The following is a 23,002-nucleotide window of genomic DNA, read 5'->3' on the forward strand; positions in this document are numbered from 1 at the left end:
TAAACCTAAATTGATATGAAATATTAACAGCTTTTATATGTAGTGTACCTGAACTGAGCACGTTTACGTTTGCGCAACGGCCTAATGCTTTAGGCGCACCCATATCCCCTACCGAAATAAATCCATCTGTCAACTCGTTCAAAAATCTAGATCCTTTCGAACCCGCGGTTACAAAAGTGAGCGGCGGAGGCGCGCGTGCGCATTTTCAACTTGGACCTTAAACTGACACCTTGCAGGTATTAATAAAAAATGTGGTCGAAATTATTAGTGGCTATTTTATTGTGTTGGGTGGTTGAGGGGTTCCCAGATGGGGCGCCTATAGACGCCTGTGTCAAGGATCGGCCTAATCAGCCCAACCATGGGCAGCATCGGACGCAGCCGCTGAACACACTGCCGTACAGAGTGTACGCTTCAGCGACCAATTATGGACCCAATGCTGCAATTACAGGTTAGTTTTTTTTCAGCATACAAATACTTTCACTTAGGCACTTTTCGACAATTATAACAATGATGTGTCAAAATGTGGGATACCTTTTCTCAACGGACTCGGGTCTGAACGGGATTGGATTTTTAAAAGGGCAGGTAACTCGGACATTCATTTATTTTATTTATAAAATGCCCATGAATGTCAGAACTCTTAGCTTGTATAGGTAACTCCTCAAGCAAGCTTTTTATAAGATCGCTCTCGTTGACTACCTACCGGGTCCATTAGATCCCGTAAACACACCCATGGTTTCTGATGAATTAAGCTAATTGCCGCAGAGAGTGTGTTAACCCATTACAAAAATCCACCTCATAAGTACACTAACAACACACTGAATTAGGATACTAAGAGTAAGAAACTGGAAAGTAAAAATATAATGTTTTACTAATTATTAAGGCCTATCCAAATTAAAGTATACCCCCGTATACCTAGTAACTAATCTCAATGTCAACAATTTTAAACAGTAGCATATACGAGTCACGATCGCGAATACCATTGCAAAAATGTTGCATTACAAAATTCAGTACAAAATTAGGTTGCGAAATATCTAGTAGGTACTCGGAGTGCACTTAAAATAAATGTCCAGTGATTATCCAGTGAAACGCACATTATTAACGGATAACGTCTTGAGTGCCAACATGTATGTCTCAGCCGTTGAAAGGTTCTTGACTATTACGTTTTCATTATGTAAATTTGCAAAATTTTACGTTTTCATGTTTCATTAAATGTTTCCGTGATTTTCCTATACCCTCTGAGAAAGCCAAATGTTTCAAAAATAAAATCGTAAGTACCTATCCTACTTACTGTTTTTGACGCGAGATAAAAACATCTAATGTTTAATTGTTCATTGATAAAATCTTGTACCTACTCGTATAGTAGTATCGTACGCGATTGCGCAATGCCATGCTTTGCATTGTAGGTCAGACAACTTATGGCGAGCCGGCAGACCGGTTTGCGGCCGGCACTTCCAGACAAACTGGAGCGAACACGCTGTCAAAATACTCATTAAATTATACTGTAGGTACAACAAGTATATAGGTACTCAATTTCATTACATAATAATATAAGTAGGTACCTAATACTGTAAAATGGAAGATAGTTGATGAGCAAGAAATGTAAACAAACCAACTTATCTTATAGGTAACTTTTCTAACGATTTCGATGATTAGTTATATGGGGGTTTTCGGGGGCGTAAAATCGATCTAGCAAGGTTTTATCTTTATCTCTGGAAAAACGCGCATTTTTTAATTTTTATATGTTTTCCGAGCAAAGCTCGGTCTCCCAGATATTCAGGTATTATACTCCGCCAAAGAGCAAATCCATCATCTTATCAATTGATATTTTATACCTAGGTACATTTAATTTTTTTATTCATTATCATCAGGCCTCGGAGTTTTTTTAGCACGGTAAGACTAAGGAGAGCTATGGAGTCTTTGTTAACATTAAAATTAAATTCATACTCATACTCATCCTCATTAATTAAGTTCGTCCGAATCGTTTTATAAATACTTAGACTACTTATATGTAATTAATTCTGTTTACATATATTTAATTAAATGTTATATTATAAAAAAGTAATAATATGTATATGTGTATGTTAATATTATTATATTACCCATATTGCAGTGTCATCGCTCCAATATTTTATTTAAGTACTTAACGTACCTACATACTATAATTACTGTTAAGATAAGGATATTGGTGTCTTGAAAATGATGCCCAATAATATAATATGTATATGTGTATGTTAATATTATTATATTACCCATATTGCAGTGTCATCGCTCCAATATTTTATTTAAGTACTTAACGTACCTACATACTATAATTACTGTTAAGATATTGATATTGGTGTCTTGAAAATGATGCCCATGAATGCGACTTACGACGTTTATACTGCCCATTATGTGTGAACGAACTGTTTTGTAGACGTAAGGAAGAGTAACGCATAACTATTCTAAAATATTGTAGCTCTATATCAACAAACAGTTTTAATATCTATGGAATATCGTTTTAATATGTCGAATACGTATTACCAATGTTTATAATCATAGGTTGCATGTCTTAAGTACTTTTTTAAGTGATAGGCCACTTATGATTAAACCTCTTTACCTAAATATGTGTATGAGTAAATCAGATGTCACATTATGTCATGAATATATAGTTACGTATTTCGTTATTGTGATGATCGCTGATATTTATTAGGTCTAGAGCTGTACATAATTTACTTGTACTTAATTAATGAGGATGAGTATGAGTATGAACTTAATTTTAATGTTAACAAAGACTCCATAGCTCTCCTTAGTCTTACCGTGCTAAAAAAACTCCGAGGCCTGATTATCATTGTTAGTATTGTTACCTATAACTAAGTTGTACCTAAGGAAATTTTAGGTAGGCGTTTAGGTAATTTTTTTTCACTTCTTCATTTTAACTTAATTGGTTTGAAAGTTTAAATTGCAATGCACTTCATTGTCTCAAAAAAGCTAAAGTTGGTTAAAGTGTAAAATTAGTTACTTAACTCTTTCCGGTTCTAAACAACATTAAGAAACTAAGAGGGTTAAATAATTCCACGTTCCAAGCGCAGACAATAGGTTCAGATGTAGACTTACAGAGGAGATCGCACCCTCACCCAGCAACATTCTTTTCAGTGACCATTGAGGGTGCCGAGACGTTCAAAGGGTTCTTTATCCAAGCCCGTTCTGTCGAGGACGACCGGTGGCTGGGCTCATGGGAGCAGGCACCGAACACCACGATCCATCCCGAGTGCTCCGCCGTCACTCACGCCGATCCCAGAGAAAAGACTCGAGCGACGCTGGTGTGGCGCGCCCCGCACGACGCACAGGGGAGGGTTTACTTCACGTATGTATTCTATTGTTATGATTTCTTATCTCGTAAAACTCGTTTGCTTAAAGACGACAGTTGGCTCTCGACTTACGGGAGCAGGCATCTAATACGCCGATAAACAAGTGAGGGTTAACTTCACGTAAGTTTGTATTAAATTGTCACCATTCGTATCAACGAATGGTGCGTAATATACGCCCGCCATCCTGATGTTCACAGGTCTGTAGTCTAGGCCAGCTGCACAACTTTTCCAACATAGTATCTTGATTAAAATAGAATGCCGTCAGGATCAATAGTAGCGGATGCGACTACGCGTCAAAAGTACCTACTCGTTCTCTAAAATAATATTAGATTTACAAAAAGAGAAGGTAAAACAATAATAGTGCTGTGAGGCTGTGACAGATGCTTTTAAACGCGGATTGTATATAGAGAGACAGTATATTCCTTTGTAAAAGTATTAAAAAAGGTGGCAGATACTTCTGGCCTGTTGTTTTATCAGTTACCATTTATTGATGCTTGAGGACACATCCTCGCAGAGTGCCCTTGCCTAATGCGCACTCGTGACTTGATCCTGGGCGGACACATAATGAGCCCGGAGGAGTTAAAGTCTCTCGAGATCAAGAAGATCCTGCAGCTGTTTGAAGTTGCAGGCTTGGATCGAGAGTTGTAGTAGGTGGCGATCACAACAGATCAGCAATGGTCGCAGTGATACATAGGCTATGGAGCCTCATATAGCCCCTAACAACAAGAATAATAAATAATTTATTGATGCCGAATGTATCTTCGTACTAGTTTTATTTAATGCATAGTAGCGTAGATATTTTAGCAAATACTTAACTAAGCCTACAATTTATTAGCTATGCGAATTTAGGTACGAATCGATTGCTCCTAATCCCATGTCCTCTCATATCATAATTCATAAACGTACATACATGCCAGTAAAGTTCCTTTCACTCGATCGCATATGCGTTGTGTAACTTCGGTTTAACGGGTGACCTTAAGATAAAATCCGTTTCAACTAAAATAGTCCATCGTTAGGAAACTTCCGTTCGTACATTTTGACCTTTGTGGTACATATGTTTATTTTTATTGACACATTTTGAAATATCATGATTAGTGGTTTCTGAGGGTTACTAGTAATTTATGTAAGTTATAAGTACTTACAGTACCTACCATTTGATTGCCTGTTGATCATTAAATATGTTAAAATGGCATGTTAATTTAGTAATACAGCCTGACTCTGGCCTCTGGACAAAAAATACAAAGCAGTTAAAATGAGAACTATTAGTATTCATTAATGTTATCCGTGATCTTAATTAATTTCCTTTAGCTTAGTCCTCGGTGGTTAGTCAGAATTTTAAAAACAACTAAATTAATATTTTCATTCGTAATAGATATGACATGTTGGGCATTATTTTGTATATTGCATAGCTGTTGTGTGATTTGTCCGAAACTATAAATTTCCGCTGAAGATACCTACATGGGGGTCAAACCTTCGTCAGATATACTATCCTTGCCGAACGCGACATGTGACCGCTTATTATAATGACTTACTTTGTCGCGCGCGACTCCATATCATATCGCTATACTTACTCAACCTCATATCTGCAACAATCATTTGATGGAAATGTCGCTTTTCTTTCATTCGGAATACGGGTGTTTTTGTCATCAAATGAGTGTTGCAGATACGAGGCTGAGTAAGTATAGCGGCGATATGTCCAACGCGACTTCAAGTATGGACATGGAGTCGCGTGCAACAACCCAAGTAATGCTAAGCGGCATACTAAGTGCAAATGTGTTTAAAATTTTAATATGTATAATTTTACTTTACAGAGGCACCGTATTGAAGAATTACTCAACATTCTGGTCGAATTTAATAGCGGAGGCGCCACAGGATCCAGCACAATTGCAAATTCTTGGCTGAACCAGTTTCAGTATTGTTATGCAAAAATAGTGTTGAAATTATTGGAGATCCCTACAATTGACCAAAATATGCAAGGCGGATTTAAATATTTCGTTCGTCTCAAAAAGTTTCAACCATTAATCATTTCGCCGCCACGTCAATAAAGTAATAGTGTCATCAATGCCATGTCAAAAATTGCCCGTAAACAAACCTGACCAAAACCACGACTTGATATGAAGTCGTGGCGTGTGGGGTGTGTGTGGGGCACGAAAGGTACCGACTGACTTTATATCAAGTCAATGGCGGCGAAAAGGTTAAATTAAACGCTCTTTGACAGCTTTTAGATTTTTCGGATTCGCATAAAGTCAATTTTTTTATTCGGTAGACTATAATGACATTTCATAGTATGAAATGTTATTTTATGTTCATATTATGAAATGTCATTTTAGTCTACCGAATAAAAAAATATACTTTAATAACTTCAAGGATTTCTAGTACAGGAGCCACATTATCCTTGGCCAACTCGGTCATCAAAGTAACTTATTCGAGTAATGTACAGTGGGCCAAGAAAGTGGTCTACCACCCTACGGTTGAGGTTCGTTTGAACGTCATAAGACAACAAGGTCTATTTACTTTAAACTCCGTTAGAAAAGTCAACCTTAGCGATCGTTAGATCTCGCAGAAACTTTTGTCAAAACTGGTAGACCACTTTCTTGGCCCTCTATACTTAATCTGGATAATTCGGAAAATGGGATGAATTTGGTAGGTACAGAATGAAAATGCAATAAGTACCTTTGAGATTACACAATAGTTATTTGTTTTAAAGTCTATTTTTTTATTCCGTAGACTGAAATGACATTTCATACTATGAACATCATGTGTCATCTCATACTATGAAATGTCATTTTAGTCTACCGAATAAAAAAATAGACTTTACAAGGAGCAAGCAAAAGATTCCAAAATTGAACCACGAGCATAGCGAGTAGTTCGAAAATTGGAATCTTGATGTAGTTTGACGTTTGGAATAAAACCTACCTATATCGAAAATAAAATTTACAATGATCATTTGCAAGAAAAATCAGATAATTATTATAGAGCGCGTATTTTTTGAATGTGTGAGAGTGCAATAACTAAATATAAGGTATAAAAGTGAAACAATTTGTAATATGTTAAATAAATATTTTATTTTAAGCATGGTTTGTGTTACATAGTTCATTAAAATAATCTCCAGGTGAGTAGCACGTATAAAAATAATAAAGAACATTTAATTTAAGCCAGTCTTTATACAATACTACATGGTATCTATGATAAAAAAAAATATATCAGTAAACAGTGTGGGTAAAAAAAGTTAATCCATTATATTGATCAGTTGAATAAGTATAATTATGGCATTAGGTAAGGTTTTACCGTTTTGCTAAAGAGATCCATAGTGCAAAAAACAAACACTGGTTCAATCTTCCTTATTCAGGCCTGACAAGCTTTTAAGACAGTTCAGCTGAAGCAATTGTTACTACAATTAATATGCGAGAAAAAAAATGCATCACGTGCACTAGGCTGCAACTAAAGCACTATTTTGAATTAACCAAAACATCTCTTCTTGCTTAGCAAAAGTGTTACACGAATTGAATCCTTACTGAGTAAGATTAAGGTGCTTTTTGCATCATAACTGGCCGCTTGATGCCCATGAGATCGCAGAGCTCGTTTCTTATTGGTCGCAGTTCTGTGACGTCTTTTTCCCAGTCGGTTTGTTCGAGAATCGTCATTACCTAGGAACGTACAATTCATAAATGATAATATAATAAATAAATATAATACTTTTGGAGAAAACAAGTATTAAATGATTTGAATGTTGAAAGTTACAGTGAAATTACTTAGTGTAAAGTAAAAAAAAAATATATAATTATAAAAATAAATATAAACAGTATGTTCATAAAAGTAGACTCACATCATATTTGGATACAAAGTTACGAGTCCTAACAGCAACACATTTAAGTAAAAAGTTGTAAAAGTTACATGTATTAGTTAACTTTAGCTATGTTTATTGCGGGTCACTTCTGGATGAGATTGGCTCAGGACCGGGATAAGTGGCGTATTTGATGAGAGGCCTATGCTCAGCAGTGGGCGATAAAAGGCTGATACGATGATGTTGACATCAATTTCAAGCAATGAGAAGAATTTGTGTAACAATATTTTGAATAGTAACGCACGAAGACGCAAAGAGAAAATGGAGCCCTGCACTTTATCAACTACAGATTCCAACATAATATTATGTAGGTACGCAGATTGTAACATACTATCGACGACTGTTTTTATAGTCTTGAATTGTCGCATATACTTCGACTCATGCCGCCTAGAGTGACATATTATAATTTTTTGGTTTTGAAGTACATAAAGGTGAGTATAGTCTGCAATCGCAGTAAAGCTTCTAAAACCCCATTTGCACGGCGAGGGAACTTGCATGCAACATACGATACATTGCCAACTCTTAACCTTTTCACCGCCACGTCAATGAAGTAGTAAAGTGTCATCAACGCCACGTCAAAAATTGCACGTAGACAACCCGTATAACATATCAAGTCGTGGCGTGTGGGGCTCGAAATGTACTGACTTTATATCAAGTCAATGGCGGCGAAAAGGTTAAGTATACTGTAAATCTTTTCAACTGAGCTAGTTTACTTAAAGAGTCTCAAGAATACAATACCATTGAGGGGTAAACCACAAATTAGGATAACTATTACCTCGTAGTAAAAGCAGATTATAACCGCCGTGAAATGTTACTATAGATTAACGACTATATTTCTTTAAACAATAGACTACAAAATACACTAACTAAACAATGGCTAACATAACTTTTTTTGCGTTATGCACCAGACTACTTCCCTGTCGTGGCTAAGGTGAATATGACTTTACAAAAGATTGAATATGATAGTATCTTTTTAGACCATTTTAACCCCATTCAACAAGGAATAAGGTTAAAAATTCAATATACATGCAATATACTTGTAACTTATTTTGTAAGTAAACCAGTTTGCGCTTACGAGAACAAAAGCAGATAATAGCATTCTAGTAAAACAATGCCATTGTTTAACAGGTAAGTGAACAAGCTCAGTTCAAAAAAATTGTACTATACAACGGTTTAAGTCGATCGACCAAAAACCGCATGCAAGTCCTTAATCTGTCTAAATGGGGCTTAATATGTAGATTATGTATTGAATTGACCTACCTTTTCAATATTTTCGTCTGGCACGCAGCTCTCGTCGCCATACAGGGTGAGCGCTTCATAGAGACGCGCCGAGGCGCAGCGCCGCACGTAGCGGTCGGCGTAACACAAGTAGATCACTAGCTGGCCTAGCGCCTTGCTGCATACTGTGCCTCCAACCTGAAATATTTTTATTGTGAGCTTGGAGACAATCGCTCGGTTTTTCTACGTATCAAATATTTAAACTTTGCTCTCGGAGGGACCGATTATAAGATGTACAAAAAATGTGTCGTGGATTGAGTTGTAACATAAGCACATATTTGCAAGAGGCGGCAAAATTCCAAAAAACTTGAAAAAATTCTCGGATATTATGAAAACTTCCTACAATAATTTTGTATTAAGCAGAAACGTCTGCAATCGATGCTATTAAGCTTAAAAATAAATTCAGAGTGAATAAAAAACAATGTCTCGGTCGAGACTCGAACTTGCGACACTGGATCACTAGGCCATACCTGCTAACTGAGCTACCGAGACTACACCCGAGGACAGCGAATATTTCCACCAAATGAAAAAAACCTAAAATATCTGAAAACTGTTCCAACTTTTTGCAAACTTTCCGCAACTTGTACATCTCTAAACATATGCTCCATATGGATGAAAAGACCCTTCTCTAGTGGAAAGCCACATATGTCCTTACCTGAATCAACTGACAAAGGACGTTGATAGAATCTAGCAGCTTGTAGATACTTTTCCCGCCTCTTAGCTCTATTAACAGGTATTTGAGGATATCAGAAGCAAACGTAGATTCGGGGTCGTCTAGTATTGGCGAAACGGCACCTGTAAGAAAAAAAATTAAAAAACCGGCCAAGTGCGAGTCGGACTCGCGCACGAAGGGTTCCGTACCATTACGCAATAAACGGAAAAAAAATCACGTTTGTTGTATGGGAGCCCCGCTTAAATATTTATTTTATTCTGTTTTTAGTATTTGTGGTTATAGCGGCAACAGAAAAACATCATGTGTGAAAATTTTAACTGTGGTGACAGACGGTGGAGTCTTAAAGTGTCATTCAATAGAACTTGTTAACTATGTAAACAAACCGCCATACTAAAATTGACACTAAATGTCAATTTTCTAGTAACTTTTGTTTACATAGTTAGCAAGTTCTATTGAATGACACTTTAGTAATAGGGTCCCGTTTTTACCCTTTGGGTATGGAACCCTAAAAACAGGAATTTTATAATTGTAGAGTCGACGTCAAAGATGTTTAAATTATAAAGAGTAAGTTCCAAAACTATAATCCCGATAAATCAATGTCCCAAGACCCCATAGAACATAGTTCTTTCAATTAAAATTTTGCTATGAAAGGTCAAAGAAAATTATTCTATAATTATATGATAGACAAGGTTTAATTTACAACTTACCCGAACTCAATAGTCTGTCCAAAAAGTTGAATATCGCCGTGGTGATCCGTTTCACGTGGATATTATCCGCGAAAACTTTGATTATTGTGTCACATATAGATTTCAGCATTTCTATATCGCTGTGTAACGTGTTTAAATATGCGAAGAGAGACTGCGTAGTGTGTTTCACCTGGAACAAAACATTTATGAATTAGAATAGAACCATGCTTATCGTTACTTTATTAAATGTTAAAAATTCTTATTGGGTAACAGTAGCAGTGTAGTATGTCTGCTATGTACTATGTGTAAGTAGGTACATGTATGTATGAATGTATGTCATTTTATTACACATAAACAGGCTTACATAAAACGGAAAAAACAAAACAAAAATAAAAATGTTATGTAGAAAGGCGAACTTATCCCTAAAAGGGATCTCTTCCAGCTGGCTTGTAAGAAAATGCGAAAGGATCAAACACTAACAGGTGAAAGACAATTTAATATGGACAAATAGCAAAAATTTTTTTTTTCTCTTTTTATCTGCAATCGGCTGTTTTAGCCATAATCAGATGTTATGTCTTTTTTGAGGGTTTTGAGAGGTATTCCATTAAATACTCTCTCTTGACTTTGATAGTATTTATCTTCTAGTGCCACTTAGTGCCTCTGGTCTAGTCGCAGTATTTGCCACCTTTTCAAAAAAAAAATAGCAAAATGAGAATTTTTTATAGACACATAAAGGAAGACTACATGTTGTATCGACCGAACCAATTAAAAAACTTACAGAAAAAAACACTATTTTTGAGATTTTTAAAATAAGCTAAACTTGGTGATTTGTTTTGCTTCATTGATCATCAACATCATCATTGCAACTTTTAATGTTATAGTACTTATATAGTATTTAGTTCATACTTTATAAATCATTTAAGGTGTATTCGGGTATTTCCGAACGACGAATAGTGGCGGATAAGCTGACTCTTACTACAACGGAATATGAGTGATTTTACAATGATTTTCGGGATTACCCGATTTCCGGAATTACCCGAATAAACCTTAATCAACTTACACATCACAGAAAAAAATATTTGTAAAGGTAATAATTTTCAAAACTTACCAAGCTCTCCGTCAACTCTCCAGCGCTAACCACCAGCCCCTTAATCACGCTATACCTATACGCCGGGTAGTTCAGCAGCTGAACGAACCTCGGCATAGTATGCCCAGGAAACAGCCACAGAACGACATTTGTGTTCTCACTGGTTGGTATTTCTTCGTTCTGGGCCTGAGGTTTCAGTTCAATCTCTTCGGGTGGGAAGATGCGTTTTAGGGCGTCATGGTGTGGAATGTTTGTGATTGGCGGGTCACTGAAATAAGTTGGTTTGTTAGGTTGATATTCCACCTGTCCAATTTCTTGGGTATGTAAGTCTCACATTTTGCTTAACGAGAGAGAGAGAGAGATGCAATGCACATTGGAAGAAATTGGACAGGTGGAATACCACCCTTAGCTACACGGAATTCATACGAAAAAGATTGTTTAAAAGTAACTAGCACCTGCCCGCAACTTCGTCTGCGTGTATAGATGATTATGATTAATAAAAACTATCTTATATCCTTCCCCGGGCTCCAAGCTATCTTTATACCAAATGTCATGTTAATTGGTTCAGCGGTTTCAGCGTGAAGAGATGATGGACAGCCTTACGGCCTTTTAATAGAGGCTTGCCGTGACCCATATGTGAGGCACGGGACAGTGAACGTCTTAATAAGACGCTTATATTTAACTTTTCGTATATTTTAAGATTTTTAAGCGTTCCTCGACCTCACGGCACAGGTATCTCTAGCATTCCCTTTACCTTCTTCAGCATGTTGGCGACAGATCAACATCATTTTCAGCAATACTATACTAAACTAACTTGTATATGAGCGACGTGAATATCCGTCCAGCGTGTGCGCGTGTGCGGTCGATCTTCTCGACGGATTGCTGCACCACGCCGCACGCCACGGCACTCACCACGTCCGGGGAGTTTAGGTGGGGAGCCTCTACGGCGGATTGGCGACTGATGTACGGCAATACAATACTAAACTAACTTGTATATGAGCGACATGAATATCCGTCCAGCGTGTGCGCGTGTGCGGTCGATCTTCTCGACAGATTGTTGCGCCACGCCGCACGCCACGGCGCTCACCACGTCCGGAGAGTTTAGGTGAGGAGCCTCTACGGCGCATTGGGGACAGATCGACAGCAAACCCGACAGTATAATACTAAACTAACTTGTATATAAGCGACGTGAATATCCGTCCAGCGTGTGCGCGTGTGCGGTCGATCTTCTCGACGGATTGCTGCACCACGCCGCACGCCACGGCGCTCACCACGTCCGGGGAGTTTAGGTGGGGAGCCTCTACGGCGGATTGGCGACTGATGTACGGCAATACAATACTAAACTAGTATATGAGCGACGTGAATATCCGTCCAGCGTGCGCTCGTGTGCGGTCGATCTTCTCGACGGACTGCTGCGCCACGCCGCATGCCACGGCGCTCACCATGTCCGGAGAGTTTAGGTGAGGAGCCTCTACGGCGCATTGGCGACAGACCTACAGCAGACCCAGCAATACAATACTAAACTAACTTGTATAAGAGTGACGTGAATATCCGTCCAGCGTGTGCGCGTGTACGGTCGATCTTCTCGACGGATTGCTGCGCCACGCCGCACGCCACGGCGCTCACCACGTCCGGGGAGTTTAGGTGAGGATCCTCTACGGCGCATTGTCCACAGATCGACAGCAAACCCGACAGTATAATACTAAACTAACTTGTATAAGAGTGACGTGAATATCCGTCCAGCGTGTGCGCGTGTACGGTCGATCTTCTCGACGGATTGCTGCGCCACGCCGCACGCCACAGCGCTCACCACGTCCGGAGAGTTTAAGTGAGGAGCTTCTACGGCGCATTGGCGACAGATCGACAGCAAACCTGGTGAAGTTGTAATGGTTAAGTAATTAGATAGCGACGCGAAATAACAAACAATTGGGGTAAAAGTTTAGCAAAGTCAAACAAGATTCTCATTATGATGGGCTAGAGTCCGCCTGAGCTTACTTTTCATTGATTTGAATAGAACAAATTGAGGTGTTGTCATATTTTCATAGAAATTTGACATTAATTATGACATTGCCACAGTTTGTTATTGCAACCACCACTGGGGACAGATAAGAAAAAAAAACAGTTGTTACCACTGGTTACAACTGGTAGAGCTTGGGTTATATATAGTCCCCACCCTGGCCCAATGAATGTAGAGGACTTCACATACACCTTTGAAGTTTTTCGTGGATGTATTGCAGGTTTCCTCACGATTTTCCCTCACCGAAAAGCTAGTGTTGTTAGCTAAAGCTAAATTCCATAGATAAGTTACGAAAATCGAATCGGTATGAGCTAGGATTTGAACGCGTGACCTCCGAATTGTTGTAGTACAGAGTGAAAACATTTCCTGCCGTTTTGAAAATTCTGTCCAAAGCATGAATCTAGTATTAAACTGGATTGGGCATGAGTGGTGGGGATAACTGACGGGATAGTCTTATGTATCTTTCAATAGGAGTAGCAGCGAAAGCGCTATTATTGTTTGTTCTTGTCACAGTCTCACTTTTTTTTTTATTCCCCACCGTAAATTAGTATGGATTATGGTGGGCAACAAATAAATTCGACCAATCACAGTGTCGCATTGCGTATGTTTTGTCCCTCACGGAGGCACGCGTATACCACTTCTATAGGATGCTACCTTCTATGATCCAAAGGAAGATGTCAACATGTTTTGACGTAATAAGAAGTCACGAGATTTTGCGATATTGATTAAAACGATCAAAACAACAGTAACTAAAAACATGCATTTTGTTCATATCTTGTTATTCAAATTGGTTAAACTCATATGTTGTTGTTATGCGAACTTATAGACAAGAGCCGATGCCCGATACATAAGGTTAAATCAATAATCTGACTCAAGATATATTATAAATTTCAGTTGACACAATTCTATCAGTAATTAAATATAAACATAATGTTGAACCACCTGTCAAATGAGGCGAGATAAGATCTCATTGTTTACAATGGTATCTTACTTAACCTTGACATTATCACAGGAGACTGAACAGGTGTTTTCAGATAATTTTGTCACTAAGTGGGATTGAACTCCGCCCCTGTTTGGTCGGACGATGACAGATATAAATGTGACAAAAGAAAATTCACGTAGAGAGGATAGAAAAAAACAAACCAATATTTCTTTACACCATCCACCCATGGTCTGGCACACTTCGGTAAGTCCCACTACTGTATCGAGGGTAAGAAACTAGAAAAAACTTACCAGTCATGCTAGCTTCCCGGACCCACACTCCAATATCACCCCTCATATCGATAGTATACTCCGACAGACAGTGCAACAGCGGCTCTATAACGATCGGCACATATTTCTCTACACCATCTACTATTCCCATGGTCTGGCACACTTCGGTAAGTCCCACAGAGTCCCACTACTGTGTCGAGGGTAAGAAACTAGAAAAAACTTACCAGTCATGCTAGCTTCCCGGACCCACGCTCCAATATCACCCCTCATATCGATAGTATACTCCGACAGACAGTGCAACAGCGCCTCTATAACGATGGGCACGTATTTCTTTACACCTTCCACTATCCCATGGTCTGGCACACTTCGGTAAGTCCCACTACTGTGTCGAGGGTAAGAAACTAGAAAAAACTTACCAGTCATGCTAGCTTCCCGGACCCACGCTCCAATATCACCCCTCATATCGATAGTATACTCCGACAGACAGTGCAACAGCGCCTCTATAATGATCGGCACATATTTCTTTACACCATCCACTATCCCATGGTTTGGCACACTTCGGTAAGTCCCACTACTGTGTCGAGGGTAAGAAACTAGAAAAAACTTACCAGTCATGCTAGCTTCCCGGACCCACGCTCCAATATCACCCCTCATATCGATAGTATACTCCGACAGACAGTGCAACAGCGCCTCTATAATGATCGGCACATATTTCTTTACACCATCCACTATCCCATGGTCTGGCACACTTCGGTAAGTCCCACTACTGTGTCGAGGGTAAGAAACTAGAAAAAACTTACCAGTCATGCTAGCTTCCCGGACCCACGCTCCAATATCACCCCTCATATCGATAGTATACTCCGACAGACAGTGCAACAGCGCCTCTATAATGATCGGCACATATTTCTTTACACCATCCACTATCCCATGGTCTGGCACACTTCGGTAAGTCCCACTACTGTGTCGAGGGTAAGAAACTAGAAAAAACTTACCAGTCATGCTAGCTTCCCGGACCCACGCTCCAATATCACCCCTCATATCGATAGTATACTCCGACAGACAGTGCAACAGCGCCTCTATAATGATCGGCACATATTTCTTTACACCATCCACTATCCCATGGTCTGGCACACTTCGGTAAGTCCCACTACTGTGTCGAGGGTAAGAAACTAGAAAAAACTTACCAGTCATGCTAGCTGTTGCGAACGCAACCTTTATTTGTATAAAATCTCAATACCTATATTCCTAATGCAGTAGCTAAACGCGGCCGTCGGGCTCGGCTAGTATTCGGCAGCTTTTTCTTAAGCACCAATAGGAGCGCTCCACATACTATGTATCGCGGCCAATTAGAGGCACCTAAATTTAAACCACCTTTTGTACTATTGAAATTATGCAAATCACTCTCTCATCAGCCTTCATACAATATCCACCACTTCTACATTTAACCGTTTTGGCAAGAACCCTTGTAAACCAGTACCTTTGGAAGATTATATCAGTTCACTAAGAATTGAAGCCTTTTTATTTGAGTCGTCGAGCTCCTGACCTGCACGGCGGCTACATTTGGTCCTTCGCAGCCTTCAAGACAAGGGCAGATTTGACCAACAACGGGTTCATCGTGGAAGAGGACTTTGACCATACTTCGAAACCGTCTACGTTGTCTTCAGTTTCTTCGGCTTAGGAAGAACACGCAACGGACGTTGAAAACAAGGGGTCCCAGCGTCACCGCCATAAGGGAGACGTTCGTTGGACATCCACCACATCAAGGACTTCAGTTCCAGTACATCGCATCACCTGAATACGTAGGACTAGACAGAGTGAGTTCGTTCCAATTTCCTTCCATTTCCCTTCTATACCTATTTATCTTGGAATTAAGAATAGCTCTGTACGTATCAGGCACAAATAATTCATTTTTCATACACATCAATTGCAAAATACGTTTAAAATCATAATTCATCTCGATAAAATAGCTTAGCTTCATATAACTTCGTAGTTAAAATCTTATTACATATTAAAAAGCCGTCTCCATAGCTTATTATCATCGCCTCAGTAACATAATTTTTTTGCTAAATCATCACATGCCGCGCGCAGCTGCTTATCTACTCCGCTTCTTTGTTCTCGTCAGTTGCATTTTAACTCGTTAGTGTTCACACTTCTCTTGCACATAGGTAATTGCATTTTTAAATTCACTTGTAAATTAAAATGGCTGACACGTTAAAGGAGTTAGTTAGGAAACGTGGCAGTTTGAAGGCTAAATTAACTTTGTTTAATACTTATATTAATGTGGCTAAAACATGTGAACAATTAAGTGATTTACAAATAACGGAGTTGCAGTGTCGCTTAGATAAAATAGAATCGGTATACCCGGAGTTTGACGCTTTACAGATGGAGATCGAAGCGTTAACTGAGAAACCCGACGAAGCATATGCGGAGCGGGAGCAGTTTGAAAGCCAGTTCTTTGTGTTGGTTTCGACTGCTCGACTTCTTTTGAGTCCTCCGGTGCAGTCGAGCGGCGGTCGGCTCGGGCCCGGGTCCACGACGGCTTCCACGTCGTGCGGCGCCGGCCGGCAGGACTTCGTTCGTCTGCCCAAGATTGACCTGCCTCACTTCGACGGAAACTATCAGCACTGGCTCGGCTTTAGAGATACGTATATTTCCCTTATTCATAATAATCCCGCTATTAATGACATAAGCAAATTTCACTATCTTCGTGCATCTTTGAAAAGTAGTGCCGCCCTTGTGATTCAAAGTCTTGATTTTAGCAGTGATAACTATCATAAAGCGTGGCAGTTAGTTTCTGAGCGGTATGATAACCCGCGCCTTTTAATTAATAATCATATCCAGGCCCTGTTTAACCTTGAACCGATGCAACACGAATCGAGCAGTTTATTACGTAACATGGTGGACGTAACTAATAAAAATTTGCGTGCGCTTGGCACCTTAGGGGAGCCCACCGACCATTGGGACACGTTAGTTATCTATATAATGTCTAAGAAGTTAGATCTAGTAACTAAGCGTGAGTGGGAAGAGCACAGGAACCTTTTAACAGGTTCGCCGACGTTGCAGCAATATATTACATTTTTAAATAGCAGGGCCGACTTACTTGAATCTCTTGGCAATAATAACGTCAATAATAGTGGTTACAAGACATCGAAACATAAATTGCATTCACATATCGAGCCACAAAAAACACATAATTATCTTACAGCTACAAAAAACAATGCTTATCGCAAACCTATTGTTTGCCCTTATTGTAAGCAAGATCATTTCTTATTCAATTGTGAATCCTTTCGTAAATTAGATATCGATAACAGGATAAAAAATGTGAGTAGTTACTCAGTATGTAAGAATTGTCTTCGGCCGGGACACTTAGAAAAACAATGTGTGTTATCTCATTGCAAATACTGCAAACTTAAACATAACACTCTTTTACATAAACATGTTGACAAAGCGTCTTCTAGCAGTGACGTCCCGGTGCCAGATGTTCATTTTAGCGGCAACATTCAAACGAAAGTGTTTAGCCCTACTAAGACTTCCGGACTACTGTCCACAGCGTTGGTGCACGTGAGTGACGCGAATGGAGTGCTTCGCGAGGCGCGTCTACTTCTGGACAACGGTTCTACCATCAACTTCGTGACGCAGGATCTGTGCGGGCAGCTTGGGTTAGCGACACGCAGCGTGGGAGCTACGGTCACAGGTATCAATGAACAGCTTTCACATTGTCCGGAGTCTTGTGACATTACAATTCATTCACTCCATAGTAACTATACGACGACCGTAAACTGTTACGTTGCCAACGTAATAAACACATCTATGCCGCCATGTAGCATAGATCTTACCAATATACCTATTCCTGCCGGCATCACATTGGCAGACCCATCCTTTTATGAGCCTTCCGCTATTGATATTTTAGTCGGGGCGGAAATATTTTGGGACGTCTTAGGTACCGCGCGTATTAAGTTAGGTCAAAATAAACCTCAACTTCGCGAATCATCGTTAGGTTGGCTCGTGTGTGGCTCCATACCTGCCTACAACACAAACACAAACGAATCTTATTTTTGTTCGTTCCTCACACATAATGAAGAAACTAATCTTACTCGTTTTTGGGAATTAGACTCGGTGTCTTCAACACATTGCATGTCTTATGAAGAGCAAGCGTGTGAAAAAAGTTTTGTAGAAAACACTACTCGCGATCAAGATGGCCGTTTCATTGTGACGTTACCTTTAAAAGAGTCACCGGAAGTACTTGGCGACTCATATCAAATGGCCAAGCGCCGTTTCTTGGCATTGGAGAAACGGCCCGCACGCGATCATGCCTTCAAAACCTTATATTTTGATTTTATTCGCGAGTACATCGACTTAGGCCATATGAGCGAAAATCAATCATCATCATCATCATCTGAGACATCAGAAAAATCATTTTTCTTTCCTCATCACGGAATTTTGCGCGCAAGTACAAGTACACGCCTTAGAGTCGTTTATGACGGTTCGGCCACCACGACTAGTGGCAAGTCCTTCAATGACATCCAAATGGTTGGCCCGACTGCCCAGGATGACCTTCTGTCAATCTTATTACGCTTCAGACAACATAAGTATGTTGTCTCAAGTGACGTCGAAAAAATGTATCGAGCTATATTAGTACAGCCTTCTCAACGCTCGTTACAACAAATCATCTTTAGGTTCGATCCTTCTGATCCCTTAAAAACCTACAAATTGAACACCGTCACATACGGGACTGCGTGCGCACCTTACCTTGCAACCAAATGTCTTGTTTCTCTTGCCGATGAATGCCAAGACGTCCGAGTTAAACGCGCGATACAGCACGATTTTTACGTAGACGATTTTCTCAGTGGCAGTGACTCCGTAGAATCATTGGCTGAGATTAGTAAGGGTGTAGTCACAACGTTACAGTCTGCGAAATTTAATTTGCGTAAATGGCAATCAAATTGTCCTGAGCTGCTAGAATCAATTCTCGAACATAAAGAGGACCATAGTAAAGCCCTCAACCTTGATAGCACATCGCCTTGTAAAACCTTAGGTCTGTACTGGCAAACAGGAACAGACAAACTTCTCTTTTCCATCGACATCAAAATTCCAAATAAAATCACAAAAAGAAATATTTTGTCTGTCATAAGTCAAGTGTTTGACCCACTAGGTCTCGTCGGGCCGTGTATAGTGGAAGCTAAAATCATATTGCAGCGTCTTTGGCTGTTAAAGTGCGAATGGGACTCCGAGCTCCCATTAGACGTAAAAAATGAATTTCTGTCTTTTGCATCGTCACTTACAAATTTAAATAAACTTAAAATTGATCGCTGGGTATTCAGTGACTCACCTATAGAAGTTCAAGTACATGTATTCACAGATGCGTCAGAGCGTGCATACGGCACCTCTGTCTATGTCAGGACTGTGGACGGTAGCGGAGCAGTTTGCGTTCGTCTTATAGCGTCAAAAAATAAGGTCTCCCCCCTTAAACCCTCCACAATCCCAAGGCTGGAGCTTTGCGGCGCGTTGCTTGGCGCAAGACTCTGGACAAAGGTCATTTCATCACTGACCGTGAGGGTTGATCATGGTTACTTCTGGTCTGACTCTATGATCGTGCTGGGCTGGCTCGCAGGGCCATCTAATCGACTTAAACCGTTCGTTCGCAACCGTGTGAATGAGATCCAAGAGAGTACTCGTGAACAAACATGGAGCTATGTACCCTCAAAGCTGAACCCGGCAGATCTGGTGTCACGAGGAATGAATGCTAATGACCTCAGCGTCTCCACATTATGGTGGACCGGTCCAGACTTTTTGCATCACTCCATAATTCAATTTCCTACAACGCCTAATACAAACACAGATCTGCCAGAAGTGTCATTTCATACAAACGTACAAACAAACATAAACGAAAACAACAATCTTATAACTAAACTTATCACTAACAATTCAAAACTTACAAAACTAATACGAATCGTAGCATATATTTACAGATTTATACATAATTGCAAAAATAAAAATAATAAAAATACATCAAATTTAACATACAAAGAAATAAAATCATGTAAAACTAAACTTCTACAACTCGCACAGCAGGAATCATTTCCTGAAGAGTACAAACTTTTATCTTTGGGCAAGCCCTTGCAGCCGAAAAGTAGGCTACTTTCGTTAACGCCCTTTTTAGACGATCATAAATTAATACGTGTCGGTGGTCGTCTTAATAATGCTTACTATAGTTACGACATTAAGCACCCAATCTTACTGTGTAGCAGGCATCACCTTACCAAACTGCTCTTTGATATGCAACATATGGCATTAATGCATGCCCCGCCTCAGCTCTTACTAGCAAGCATTCGGCAAACATATTATCCGCTCGGTGGAAGAAACCTGGCGCGCCACTTAGTTCATAAATGCATTCGCTGCATCAGGTTCAAGGCTAAGCCTCTTCAAATGTCAATGGGCTACTTACCTACCGATAGAACACAATTAGAATATCCCTTTCTACACACGGGGATGGATTTTGCCGGACCAGTGCTGATAGCTGACCGAAAGGGTAGGGGTAGCAAAACAATTAAATCGTATATTTTAGTTTTTGTCTGTCTTTCAGTCAAGGCTCTTCACTTGGAACTTGTCACAAGTCTAACGACAGAGTCGTTCCTTGCTGCTCTCCGCCGCTTCATGAGTCGTCGGGGAAAGCCTCAAACTCTGTATTGTGACAATGGGACTTCGTTTGTCGGGGCATCAAACGAACTTAGTAACTTTTTAAAACATAACCACGATAAGCTGCAGTCAGGTATGGCAGAAAACCTTATTAACTTCAAATTTAGCCCGGCTTACTCACCGCACTTCGGCGGTCTTTGGGAAGCCGCAGTAAAATCAACAAAATATCATCTCAAACGCATTCTATCTCTTACACATTTAACGTATGAAGAATTAAATTGTTGCCTGATTCAGATAGAAGCTATTTTAAATTCTAGACCCCTAACACCTTTATCTTCTGATCCATCTGATCTGACCTACCTATCGCCCTCTCATTTCCTTATTGGACGTTCTCTTCTGTCAGTCCCACAAGAATCGCTGACTGAAGAAAACATCTCACGGCTTGAACGGTTCCAGAGAGTTGAAAAACTCAAGCAGCATTTCTGGAGCCGCTTTTCTAATGAGTATGTTACTCTCCTCCAGCAGAAGACGAAGTGGCACACCTCGACGGACCAGCTGCAAGTTGGGACTATGGTCTTAGTCAAGGACCGCGCACTTCCTCCTCTCCTGTGGCTGCTGGGACGCGTCACGAAGCTGTACCCGGGCACGGACAACGTCACCAGAGTCGCCGACATCCGTACGAAGAAAGGAGTCATCCGTAGAGCTTATAATAACTTGTGCCCACTCCCTATTTCGTAATTTGTAATTCTAATTAACTACTTTTAAATTTCCAAACTTCCATTTTTTTTCTTTGTTTTTTGTTGAGTCTCTCAACGCCCGGGAGTATGTTGCGAACGCAACCTTTATTTGTATAAAATCTCAATACCTATATTCCTAATGCAGTAGCTAAACGCGGCCGTCGGGCTCGGCTAGTATTCGGCAGCTTTTTCTTAAGCACCAATAGGAGCGCTCCACATACTATGTATCGCGGCCAATTAGAGGCACCTAAATTTAAACCACCTTTTGTACTATTGAAATTATGCAAATCACTCTCTCATCAGCCTTCATACAATATCCACCACTTCTACATTTAACCGTTTTGGCAAGAACCCTTGTAAACCAGTACCTTTGGAAGATTATATCAGTTCACTAAGAATTGAAGCCTTTTTATTTGAGTCGTCGAGCTCCTGACCTGCACGGCGGCTACACTAGCTTCCCGGACCCACGCTCCAATATCACCCCTCATATCGATAGTATACTCCGACAGACAGTGCAACAGCGCCTCTATAATAATAGGCAAATATTTCTCCACACCATCCACAATGCCCATGGTCTGGCACACTTCGGTAAGTCCCACTACTGTGTCGAGGGTAAGAAACTAGAAAAAACTTACCAGTCATGCTAGCTTCCCGGACCCAAGCTCCAATATCACCCCTCATATCGATAGTATACTCCGACAGACAGTGCAACAGCGCCTCTATAATGATCGGCACATATTTCTCAACACCATCCACTATCCCATGGTCTGGCACACTTCGGTAAGTCCCACTACTGTGTCGAGGGTAAGAAACTAGAAAAAACTTACCAGTCATGCTAGCTTCCCGGACCCACGCTCCAATATCACCCCTCACATCGATAGTATACTCCGACAGACAGTGCAACAGCGCCTCTATAATAATAGTCAAATATTTCTCCACACCATCCACAATGCCCATGGTCTGGCACACTTCGGTAAGTCCCACTACTGTGTCGAGGGTAAGAAACTAGAAAAAACTTACCAGTCATGCTAGCTTCCCGGACCCACACTCCAATATCACCCCTCATATCGATAGTATACTCCGACAGACAGTGCAACAGCGCCTCTATAACGATCGGCACATATTTCTTTACACCATCCGCTATCCTATGGTATGGCACACTTCGGTAAGTCCCACTACTGTGTCGAGGGTAAGAAACTAGAAAAAACTTACCAGTCATGCTAGCTTCCCGGACCCAAGCTCCAATATCACCCCTCATATCGATAGTATACTCCGACAGACAGTGCAACAGCGCCTCTATAACGATCGGCACATATTTCTCTACACCATCTACTATTCCCATGGTCTGGCACACTTCGGTAAGTCCCACAGAGTCCCACTACTGTGTCGAGGGTAAGAAACTAGAAAAAACTTACCAGTCATGCTAGCTTCCCGGACCCACACTCCAATATCACCCCTCATATCGATAGTATACTCCGACAGACA

The 23,002-nt window shown here is 40.3% G+C and overlaps 3 protein-coding genes across 3 annotated transcripts in view; 2 read left to right on the forward strand and 1 right to left on the reverse strand.

The window, feature by feature from the left end:
* Positions 1-71: 71 nt before the first annotated feature.
* Positions 72-5,291, forward strand: LOC134649835 (putative defense protein 3). Its single transcript, XM_063504670.1, has 3 exons — positions 72-448; positions 3,133-3,343; positions 5,159-5,291. The coding sequence occupies exons 1-3, from the start codon at positions 250-252 to the stop codon at positions 5,247-5,249; spliced, it is 501 nt and encodes a 166-aa protein (XP_063360740.1). The 5' UTR covers positions 72-249; the 3' UTR covers positions 5,250-5,291.
* A 1,291-nt stretch (positions 5,292-6,582) lies between these two features.
* Positions 6,583-23,002, reverse strand: part of LOC134649430 (tubulin-specific chaperone D) — a 37,898-nt gene continuing 21,478 nt past the window's right edge. Inside the window, exons 14-19 of the mRNA XM_063504175.1 lie at positions 12,628-12,787; positions 10,937-11,183; positions 9,850-10,018; positions 9,125-9,264; positions 8,452-8,607; positions 6,583-6,994 (exon numbers count right to left, since the gene is read on the reverse strand). Coding sequence (XP_063360245.1) covers positions 6,872-6,994; positions 8,452-8,607; positions 9,125-9,264; positions 9,850-10,018; positions 10,937-11,183; positions 12,628-12,787 — 995 coding nt within the window. The 3' untranslated portion in view covers positions 6,583-6,871. The remainder of the gene's footprint in view (positions 6,995-8,451; positions 8,608-9,124; positions 9,265-9,849; positions 10,019-10,936; positions 11,184-12,627; positions 12,788-23,002) is intronic.
* LOC134649428 (uncharacterized) lies at positions 16,095-21,520 on the forward strand. The gene is made up of 2 exons (XM_063504174.1): positions 16,095-17,838; positions 20,728-21,520. The coding sequence occupies exons 1-2, from the start codon at positions 16,344-16,346 to the stop codon at positions 21,516-21,518; spliced, it is 2,286 nt and encodes a 761-aa protein (XP_063360244.1). The 5' UTR covers positions 16,095-16,343; the 3' UTR covers positions 21,519-21,520.

Source organism: Cydia amplana, chromosome 7 (assembly GCF_948474715.1).
Source record: "Cydia amplana chromosome 7, ilCydAmpl1.1, whole genome shotgun sequence".
Taxonomy (NCBI): domain Eukaryota; kingdom Metazoa; phylum Arthropoda; class Insecta; order Lepidoptera; family Tortricidae; genus Cydia; species Cydia amplana.

What these genes read in the sequence shown, in the direction of transcription:
- LOC134649835 (XM_063504670.1), top strand. Translation starts at nt 250, where the DNA reads ATGTGGTCGAAATTATTAGTGGCTATTTTATTGTGTTGGGTGGTTGAG. An exon ending in ACCCAATGCTGCAATTACAG is followed by an intron (nt 449 to 3,132) that starts GTTAGTTTTTTT and finishes CATTCTTTTCAG; the next exon opens with TGACCATTGAGGGTGCCGAG. An exon ending in CAGGGGAGGGTTTACTTCAC is followed by an intron (nt 3,344 to 5,158) that starts GTATGTATTCTA and finishes TTTACTTTACAG; the next exon opens with AGGCACCGTATTGAAGAATT.
- LOC134649428 (XM_063504174.1), top strand. Translation starts at nt 16,344, where the DNA reads ATGGCTGACACGTTAAAGGAGTTAGTTAGGAAACGTGGCAGTTTGAAG. An exon ending in CGTGGGAGCTACGGTCACAG is followed by an intron (nt 17,839 to 20,727) that starts GTATCAATGAAC and finishes TCTGTCTTTCAG; the next exon opens with TCAAGGCTCTTCACTTGGAA.